An 11,721-nucleotide genomic window follows, 5' to 3' on the forward strand; every position below is an offset into this window, starting at 1 on the left:
AACAAAGGAAAATGAAAATAGTTAAAAGTAAATATTAACTTGACAATATGAAAATATAAAAAAATGTGAAGTTAATGTAAAGAATGAATATAAGTAATTGTATATTATCTAATATAAGCTAATAATTTATGTATATTTGAATTGTGAAATAGACTAACATGATATCAAGCTATGTGTTATACTCTTATTAATGATAAAAATGAAAATAACAATAGTAATAATACTAATAATTCTAATGAATCTATTGATGATCTTAGTCGAAAGTATGAATCACTGTTTTCGAATAAAATGATCTCACGAAAGATTAAAAGGTTACAGATATGAATTGATGAAAAAGAAGTTAAATTGTTTTCCACTTATTACATTAACCGATAGAACTCATTTTCCTAGATAATCAAAAATATGTAATTACTCCAATAATTATTCTGGTAAATAGTCTATGTTCTTATAACGGGAGCAAGAGGCGTAGATAAATATAACCTCAATAATTGTTAAACTGATAATTTTCATGTACTTCAGAAAGAAATTGAGTATACTAGTCTTATTATCATGATTTGGCTCCCAAATGCCCTGGTACGGCCGAGAGTGGGGTGAGTCCGCTCTCCCTCTCGAGACGCACTCACATGGCCACGCGTATATAGCCTCTGCCAGGGAAGTCCTACGGTCATTATTACTGGCCTTTATTCTATCTAGTTTGCATAAAATCATTAATTATGAATCTGTACATAAACAAACCTAGTCAATTGTATATGCTTTTGAATTAAAAGTACGTATACAATCAAACATGATCAATTTTTGGCCTATTCATTCAGTATATATACATATAGTCATTCATGTGCAATATAGAATCTGAAACACACTTGTGTTGATCCAAGTTGTCATACTACACTAGCAAACAAAGATAAAAATATTTCAAGACAAGTCCCAGAATAGTAGAAGGAGTAACATGATTAATAGTAGTAGGAAAGTTTATGTATAGAAAAAGCGAAAAAAGGTACAGAAAACTTCAAGACTTAAGTTTTTAAAAAAAGATAAAGAGTGAGTAAACGTAGACCATAACGAACTATTATAATCCATGTCATCCAGAGTCTCTAACCATTGGTTACAATAATTATGCAGACCCCAACTATTTAGCATAACATGACATGATCCAATTATCAGTGTGTTAGGACCCGAGTTATACCCAGTAGATTATTTATTACTTGATATGATGGAAAGAAAAGTCAATTTTCGACTGAATTACTCATCATGAGTTATATTCAATATTACATCCGTTTTCATTTAACACGAGAATCATTCAGTGTAGTATTTGATTGTTTTTCCAGTATAATATTTTTTTCTGTATAATATACGATATTCTTGAATTCACTCGACATGAACTATGCTCAGTAAGTGATTTGTTATAACTGAGTATGTGATCTAATCCTAATTATTAATCAAAGTGGGTGTACAATCAATATATAAACCAGTGTATTTTAGACTATATTCGATTCATCGTTGTCATAGTGTTTGGGCTAATAAATCTTCACTTATACCAGTCTTGTGTTCTTACTTTCGCATCGTGGGAATTGCCGAGGTCCCTCGTTACGAGTATAAATGATCAGCATTTTTCTTTTTTTTCCGGCACAACACAGTGACTTCATAACCTAAGGCTATATCTTGATTTGGCTACTCCCCAAATTATTTCAACCTACTCCTACACCAGACAATATTGATCATCGAGGTAGACAGTAGTCAGGCATACGTAACATATATCCTAACCATTTCAGTCAATAAACATTCACTATCACATCAATCAATTTTCTATATTTACCTAGTAACTTATGCTTACTCAGTGATCCCAAAATATACAAGTATATTGAAAGATCACATTTCAAAACCATGAAGTAGAACGAAGCTAAATGCTAGGCAATAAACTTATATGAGAATCAAACACTATTTAATAAGATAAATTACATAGCTGGTGAAAAATAAATTATCATGGCATATATATATACAATTTATTCAATAAATGATTTATTCAGATAAGTAAATCTTGAGAAAATTAATTTCATCAGTTTCATCTTAACAAAATTAAATAAACATGTTAATTAAAAAATAAATTTTTTTTCATTTGTTTCTATTCAAATCTCAATTAACAACAAAATCAAATTACATTGAGGTTAAATAGTAGAAAGAAAAAGTACAAAAAATAAAATAAATTTTAATGTGAGAAATAGAAAACGAAACATGATTTCATTTTAAAATCAATAAATAAGTAAACATTTCACATTAAATTAAAAAAAAAACAGAAAAAAAACTGTATCATGGAAAGATATAAATTAAGTTAACAAATTTTCTCCTTTCTATTTATGTTAGTTACCCATCATTATCATGATTAATCTTATCTATTTAAGGTCATATACATACATTACTTTTAATACAATTGTTTATGTATAATTTGCATTGCAAATTTACAAACTATAATTTTTTTTACAAATTCACTTGATGTTATTTAATTTTGTTGGAGACGTTCGATCCCCAGAACTCACTTGAAGAAGGACTTGATTTTGTAATTTTATTTAGAAAATTTGAATTTCTTTGTTTTCTCGCCAAAGGTGCTCTTGTCACCTTCATGTCGTATTTCCCACTGGGAAATATCTTAAATGCTATTGGTTTGTTGCGTCTTTTAGTATGCTATTTGATAACTCTCCCCAAAGACGGTTTTGCACTATATATATACGTTTTGAATTGTGTTTGTTGTTATCGCTCGTTTCTGTCTGTTTTGCAGAATATACTTCCCATTCCAAGCCTGAACTTCTCCCTCTAGTTAGCGGGGCTGGGACGCATCAAAAGGCTAACTTACTGGTCTTTGGTCACTGGGTCTTTGTTTTCGTTCGCAGATTAAGTGAACTCGTGATAGTTTAAAACCTAGCAAACTTGTATCTTCCCATTGTTATTTTGGACTGTAATTGATCAGTTTTATATTGGTATATGTGCATCCTATGAGTTTTGAGATGTAAGTACATCCAGCTGACGAGTTCTAAATAAGACAAAACATGCGTCTTGGATTCTATTGCTAGCCACTATCTAGTTTTGCTTATAATTTTTCTTGTTCATAGAAAATCATATTCGTTATAATAAAGTTATCTCAATGTTTAAGAATAATCTTTCTTGATATTTACATCACTTAGAGAATCCCATCTAAGAATTATTTAATTTGTCGAAAATTAATTGGTAATTGTTGATGTTAAAATCCATCAAGTAAATAATAATTGGAATTATAGTGCTTGTTCATTATTTTGAATCAGTTTCATTGAATGCTACAAATATGGATATTATCAATGAGTTATGCAAAAGGCAACACTGAGTTTCTAGTACTAATCAATGACTGAATAAAAATGAATGTCGTATAACCTAATCCCTAGGCTCAAAGATAGATATGTACACTCGAATGAGTCGTAAAACGTTTAAGCAGTTCGTACTTTAGAGAGTAAGAAAAATAATTGTTTCGGTTGAAGCGTGCATTCAATGAGATGTACTCAATTATACAAAAATAAAGATCCCTATAAAATGATAGACAAATTATACCAAAATAACACATTATCTATCAAATAGGTTACATAAAGCTTTTAATTAATTTGAACGTACACAAGCTTGTGTGATGGCAAGCTACTATGATTTTGTTATATCCTGGGGGGAATTAAGAAAGGTAACTTTTCAGAACTATTTATGAATAAATATTATACATATATTCTTAATGTATAACTATTCAGTAGCTAGATCGAATATATCTATACTCCACTTATTACGAGCTTTATTTTGACCCACAGACTGTTATTATGCGATTTATCGTTCTTGAGTTATGTTCAGTCTATCAATTACAGTCTCTCGCATTCACAGCCACTGTCGGCTTGATCTTGTGCAAATGTTATTTTCCATTTTATGCTACGATGTGGTCTGTTCGGTTTGTATATAAACCCAGTATGTTTGGAATACATGATTCATATCGCGAAGGCTGAGATTGTCGTTCTAGACTTAACAGTCAGGGCTAGTTAGGAAAAAGAACTGATAAGGACTCTAGATAGCTCGTACGGGTTTACGCGTCATTAGTCCAGTCGATAAATCACTGCTCACTAATTGGTGAAATCATTGCGTCATATATCAATAGAGCACAAGGCCACAAGTTGTAACAGATTTATGACATTTACAGTTCACAATTACAATAACTAAATAAAACGATAAAACTGTATTGTACAAATTACTATGAATTCGTTATCTATGTAACATGACAAATGAACTCTGAATTTCCCAGATTTACGAACAGAAACTTCTAGAAACAATGAAAATATAACATTTAAATGAGTAAGGAAGATATAATTTAAAAAGGACTGAAGTTAACGAATATAAGGAAGAATATTGACATGAAAATACATAACTTGACCATATTGTTTTAAGCTACTGATATTGACTTTGATTTATTATAAACTTAAACTTGCATTAAAAACAAATGCCGTATATTAATTTACAGTTAAGATCAACTCATTGAAGAACATGGGTCTAGGTATTTATTCAATAAGAAGTTGAATAAAAAAAATGATCATTAAAATTTTTAAATTCATAAGAACTCTCATATTTCTAGTTGTAAGAAGTCATGCTTCGTATGATAGGTCCTAGGTGAGATGAAACATCCAACCTGGACCATACTGCTAATCACAGAGTTCAACATTCCATAAAACTCCTTTTTTTATTTTAAAGTAATGAAGAGGAAATCATATTGTCTACGGTAAACCTCAAATAAAACTGTATTATTATTAAATAAGTAAATTACTATATCATTCGTACACATTTTAATCCTAATAAATATGACAATTTCTATGTGGGTTTTTTTAAAGATAAATTCAATTTGTACATAAATTTTATAAAATATTTTAACTTAATCATTCTATGACATTGTAAACAACTGAATTAGTAGTAGGTTTTCGTAGAATATACATAATTTTATTGAAAAACGGATCACATTAACTAAGCATTCTCATTAATTTAAGTTGGGATAAAGCGATTTGTGATTATGGAATTTCTATAGTTTATTCTACAATCCTCACAAACACTATTATACCATTATTAATCATGAGCTCTCTGGTGGATAATTTCAAAAGGCCATTCCAGGAGTTCTGATGAAAAAGCGTAAACATTGGAATTTAACCTTATCTAGTTTTGAGAGTTATCAACAATTTAAGATGACCGGATAAAATCGTGAGTGAATGAAAGTCGATATGTTCACCACTAAGAGTTGGTCAATGGTATAAAGGTTAAGCATTCAAATCGAGACCTGAAATTACTGGGTTCGATTCCCTATGTTGTAGATGGCACATACAAGGAACAAAATAGCTGTCCGTTGCTACCTGCTTTTCAATATTTGTCTAATTTACGATCAGTCAGTGATTTAAAAAATGGGAATCAGAATTAAGAACAAAATATCCACTCCTCTGTAACATTCAGTATATTCATCCACTTGATTCTAATTGGTTATGTAAATTACTTTTATATAAATACTTTATTTAAATTATGATTCACTTTTATGGAGTTATAAAACAAAGTATTAATGACTAAATGAAGAGAACACTTTTAATTCAAAGGACAAAAAACCAATTAATTGTATGTTTGTGCATATCAGTTGTGGTAAAACTTATTTTTTAACAAATAAGAAAAAGAAGTTCAATAATCCACTAAGGAAAGAAATTTTTCCAACAGTTTGACAATATTAACAAGTAAACTTGAAAATTATTTTACACTCAAGCATACCGTTCTTATTTGAAAACAACATTGAAACCATTCAATACAAAAATCTTTATTTCAAACAAAATCTTAGAAATAATTCAGGTGGCAAGTATTAGTTAGTGATAGTCTGTGCTCTGAGTCTAAAGAACAAAAAAACCCCATCAAAAGTATATATGTGAACAATAAATTGTTTCCTCAACAAAGTTGAGTTTAAGGATAATTGAAACAAGTTAGGAACTCATTGTAATATTTCAATAATCATGACCACAAATGTAATATTTGAGTAAATTATACAATAACTAGATGATTTACAAAATTCGTCAAATGTCTCAAATACAGTGAAACGTTACACAAACTGTAAGTCAAATTCATGAAACAGATTCTAGTAAATTAACATTTAATGTACATATATAAGCTATAAAAAACGCTACAAATTAGAGTTAAATTAATTCTCATTAATGATTACATTCCTATCTTCAAAGTAAATTAACAAAAATAAATTAAAGATTGCCTAGAAGAAGTAGTTTTGTGAGGATCATTTTACTTCTTAAATGATTTGGGTCAATGATTAATCTTAATCGGAATACCAGTGAGGATAAGGAAGCACCGAACAGCTATTTCGTCCTAGGTCTCTTCAATAAACCTCATTCAAGACTCCTCCATGGATCAAACCCAGGACATTCAGATCCCACTGTAAACCCTTACTTGTTAGAACTACTGACATAACGTCCAGTTATTCAGGTTCACAACTTTATTTAATTCACCATATAGCGTGGTGACTATCCAATTTAACTGAAGACGACTGATTCACTCTAGAATTGTTTGAAACCCACTGGTCCACCGAAGTTTCAGTCAGTCATCTCGAAGTTACTTTGACAGAAACCATTTAACAAAAAAAGTGAGTTGCCACTTTGACTTAGAGTAATTCTGTTGCTTTGGTTCATAATCTTGTTTCTGTCTGATAAGTTTCTTCATTTCTTTCTGTATGAACCAATTTTGTTTGATACGCAGTATACAATAAATTATGTCAACTTTTTTCTAATTTCAGTTGAAATAAACCACAAAAACAAAGAAAATATTTATTCTTAATTAAACTTACCGAATTATTTTTCTCAGTTGTTTTTTTACTTGTAGAGGAAGTAGAATTGTCATTCTGTAAAACGTTTAGTGAATTCGATGGTGAATTTTTATTTGATCGCGTTTTATGATGATGATGATGGTGGTGGTGATGATGATGATGATGACCATGATGTCCTCCAGTAGAAAAGTTATTTGCAGTATTCATTAGTGCTTTTTCTTCTAAAATAACATGATGTTTTTCATATAACGGATCAGCATGATGTTTTGGTTGAGTCTGATAAATATTTTTCATCTTATATTTATCAGAATAAGACAACGATATTGATGATTCTCCATCTTCCTTCCTTTCATGTTCAACAACTTCTTCAGTTTCATTCTGATCATCAGCCCTATTACTATATTTAAATACATTTTCAGAATTGTGCTCAGGACTGGTTTCATGAAATTTTGGCACTGGTGGTATTGCATCATAATTTATTGATTTTGCACCATCATAAACATCAGTTCCTAAGTGTTTACTTGTATATGCAGATGAACCAGTGATCATTTCATTGGTATTATTGTCATTTTTTTCATTAAACTGTTGTTTTAATTGTTGTTTATCTGTTTTTGATCGCAATAAAGCCTGTAATCTTAAACGTAGTTTACGACCAGATAAATGCGATTTTTGTTTTTGACTTGTTTGACTACTTGTTACACTTAATTCATCACTTGTTATTGATCCAACATGACTACTTATTGGAGTTCGTTCACCGGAATTTCCATGCAGTGCTTGTGAATCACAATAGTCTTCAATTAAAATAGCAGGTATTATTGAATAATTATCCAAATTTGAACAATTTACGTTATCATTCATTGATAAATCTAAACTTAGTGATTATTGATGAGTATATAGCTGAAATTGACAAAAGCAAAATATACAGTAAATCATGTCAACAATGAATGAGAATAAAAGTTTTGTTATATACAAAAATAATAATAATTTTAGTTCGAATTTCACTACTATGAAGCATGTGTTTAGATCGATCACGAGAATTTAAAAAAATATTGATTGAAATTGATTTAGTTAACGTGGTCAATTAGCTACGTGATTCGACATTTTCAGACTTTATAATTTGTGAAAAACGTTCACAATGCTAATATATTTGCGATAAAACTTATTAACACAGTGATAAACTTAAGTTTTATAACCTAGAAAAACGGATATTTGCAACAAGAACTTGTGATTTACATGACATAAGAAAGAGAGTAAGGATTATTTATTATTGACCAAAAATAGATCAGAATTATATCTGAATAGACTGAGTTTTAAGTGTTTTACTCATAGTGATCAGTAGAGAAATCAGAATAAATGGAACATCGATTAACAAATCCTGAGTGTGTGGTCATGCTGAGGACGAGAAAATGGCCGTCCAATGCTTCCAGGTTTTTCATGGTGATCTAAATTAAGTCAACCCATGAATTCAACTATTAAATTACTACAATCTCCACAAACCCCCATTTTGATATGTATAATATTTAAAATATTATCAAATTAAACTGCTATAACCAACAAATGTGTCTAATTTACAGTTACGTTATTACTTCTTCCTAATAATAACTTTATATTTCATGTTAGTCACGAGTTTCATCAAAACTACAAATCTACTTTCCATGATTTCAAACAAGTTGATTAAGGAAAGGACAGTAACAGCCGTTTAAAATGTAATTTTAAGTATTGGATAACTCGAAATAATAATCTACATGTTCGTTTTCTAAATTTTATTACTACATCTATGACTATGAGTGAAATAACTCCGTGATCAGGACCCGTGATAAATATCAATCAGTATTAAAAATATATTATGGACTTACTACCGACTATTTGCAACTTATTCATCCCTAAACTGAGTATGTAAGTCATTTGTAACCATATTGAGACTGTGATTGATAGATTTCAATCACCAATGGAAACTAGACAAAGTGATGATGATTAATGCTCGCTAATTCAAAGTGTTTAACATGAATTAATAAGAAATGTGGTATGATTTATAATATTTGTCATAAATCAAAAAAATTTAAAGTAAATTACGGCGACGAGAAGATAGTGGTTCTTTCTGAACAAGACTTGAGAGTTCTACATGTAGTTCACTGACAGAAATTGATCCTGACTTCATGAAAGATCGCAAAAACTCCCGAAACTCAAAGAATCTTCAAAAGCTAATGTATAAAAATTGGTAATTTTAATGTAAGAGTAGATTTATTATCAATTTATGCAGATAAACCGAAAGCTTGATATCCCGTTCTTAACAGTATAATGATTATGAAAGATATAGCCAAGCATGCCGAATAGCAAAAAAAATTATTTATATCGCCAATCAATTTATGGATTACCATAAACTCACTAAATTGAATGATCGTACTACATTATCATGGGGAATATTTATATCAGAATGAGGATGATGGGAATTATGCGATCTCTGAGCTGGATGGATTGGTCATTCAGCTTTCATTGTTCTTCCGAACAAAATCATCACCATGTGCTTCTTTTCACAAGTAATACATCCACGTCAGAGATCAAAACAACTCCGAAATAACATTGTCAAATTATCCTACTCTTGAAATTGTTTCGAGAATTTTCACATTCTTATTAGTACTTTTAGTGCATAAACGCCTATATACAAACTTCTCGAAAAGTGTCGTGAATCACAGAAACCTTCAATTCTCAAACTTCCAACAGAAAACAAAGGATGATAGTTACGAAAAAAGTTTTACTTTAAAAGTTAATAAGTTCGATAAAAAATAGAGTTTCTTCAGATTTGCATGAAACCTCGAGATAGTATAAGCTCAAGAAAACAAGTCAGAATGAAAATCGGTAAGTATCGAATAAGACCTTGACACATATTCGTTTTCAATAATTCTTTTGACAGGTTCTATAAACTGCTAATTGCATGGAATATATTCAAATTTTATCAAATTTCTAAACACTTCCCACGAACCGACGAGTACTCAAAACATCCTTAGGGACATAAAATACCCTATAAAGCAACAGCAAATCATTCTTCTTGAAGGGTTCTAAAGTTAATAAACTATTCCAGTCACCACATTTAAATTTCATTTCTATATCGATATGATCTAGATAAAAATCTAGCTACATAAAGCTAATAATTAAAAAACTTTCTTCTCACTACACTAAACATTATTTTGGTAGTTGCAATGACCTAAACACAACAAGCATCGCATAAAATGTTCAGAAACACTTACACATATTGATCAAAGAGAAAGGATAATTTTCTTCGATTGTTGTCGGATAATACGAACATGGTTTTCTTCAGAGTGCTATTACCGTTATATGCTAAACAATATTATAACAAACAATTTTATGATTTACACATACTCAAATAAACAAAATTCTAAATTATTACAACGGAACATGTCACTTCTAAACAAGTTGGATAATCTCGAATTTGTTGAATATGACTAATAAACTGAACAACCATTCGTGAATTCTTACTATTATCAATTGATTCAAATGATAAATATTCACTCAAACTGACAAGTACAAACACTATTATAATTAGAATATTTTACATAGTCTAATGTATACTGACACTAATGATTTATGATTTATAAATGAAACGTTCAACTGAATAAAATGGTGTACAGTATAAATATATTTCTTAGATATCTAGGAAATAACATCGCCTCTGTTACACCCTAATACATTCATCATATGCGAAAATACATCTCTTAACTGTAACATTTCAACATTCATTTATTTTAGATTAATATCGCTTTATGAATTATAACTTTATTATTCATTCCCATGTGGGACCCTAGAATAAACTTACACTTTCACATCTAATCCTAGTCTTTGATAAACACGCTCATGAGTCATCGACACTGAAATTCTATCAAGGATTATGTTGTTTATTAGGTCAGCCAATATTAATTGACCTTTTCGTGATCAATTCTTCCAGATAACACCAGATCAGATCAGATTATTATTATTATTTGTATCACATGATCTTTTATGGTAATACAATACAACATACAGTTTGTCGAATATTATTTCAACTATACAATAATTTAGAAAAGTAATATAGCTCCCTTTAAAATCTGCTATCAGATAATTTAATTATCTTCTATATTGCAGATTTTGCCAACTACCTTTTTTACTATACAATAACAAGATCACTAGAAATACCTCAAACACCATCAATTTCATTATGACTGAATAAAAACATGACAGTGTGTTAAATGTTTCGCAATAAACAGCTTTGAGTTCCACAAATCAAAGGAATTCAAAATGATTTGTACGGATATACATAGAAAATTAGTTCGGTAAATGAGTCTGTATCCTGCATAGTTTAGAAATATGTAGCAATGTAAAAATAGGTTTAAAGAAACGCAAAAGATTACATCTTCATCAAAAATGATTGTCAGTGGAATACTGCAAGAAAGTTTGTTCTTATTATTAAAAAAATAGTGGAAAATGAATCATTCACTAAGTAAATTTATTCAACACCACAGAAAAACGAAACAAAATTTTTAAATTGAGATGTTAGACCACCATTGAAAACCCGGGGGCACTGGATGGCCGTTTCGTCCTGTTGTGGGATTCTTCAGCAGTGCGCATCCACCATCCCGCCCTGAGTTCGAACCCCGAGAACGAGATCGTGGATGGGCACTGCTGAGGAGTCCCACAATAGGCCGAAACGGCCATCCAGTGCTTCCACGTTTTTCATGGTAGTCTAACATCAGTCGGTTCATGATCTCAATTAAAAATTTAATAATTTCCACAACCTCTATACTAATAGTCACAAAATTACCAATAGTTAAAGAGTATAAAAAATAAAGACATTTAAATCAAAGTTATCAATCTGCCAGGTCATCATCTAT

The 11,721-nt window shown here is 30.1% G+C and overlaps 1 protein-coding gene across 2 annotated transcripts; it reads right to left on the bottom strand.

Annotated features, from left to right (window-relative positions):
• Nucleotides 1-414: 414 nt before the first annotated feature.
• On the bottom strand, nucleotides 415-11,419 carry MS3_00001615 (uncharacterized protein; the record flags this gene model as incomplete). 2 transcript variants are annotated; one of them, XM_051209084.1, is made up of 2 exons in its annotated part: nucleotides 6,860-11,419; nucleotides 415-4,312 (listed from the first exon to the last, which is right to left on the bottom strand). In XM_051209084.1, exons 1-2 carry the CDS (start codon nucleotides 7,694-7,696, stop codon nucleotides 4,259-4,261), a joined length of 891 nt encoding a protein of 296 aa, XP_051074507.1. In that variant the 5' UTR covers nucleotides 7,697-11,419. The 2 variants fall into 2 exon arrangements, with proteins under 2 accessions (XP_051074507.1, XP_012798438.1); XM_012942984.2 differs by lacking the exon at nucleotides 415-4,312 and having other exon boundaries at nucleotides 6,788-11,419.
• Nucleotides 11,420-11,721: the final 302 nt, after the last annotated feature.

Source organism: Schistosoma haematobium, chromosome 1 (assembly GCF_000699445.3).
Source record: "Schistosoma haematobium chromosome 1, whole genome shotgun sequence".
NCBI lineage: Eukaryota > Metazoa > Platyhelminthes > Trematoda > Strigeidida > Schistosomatidae > Schistosoma > Schistosoma haematobium.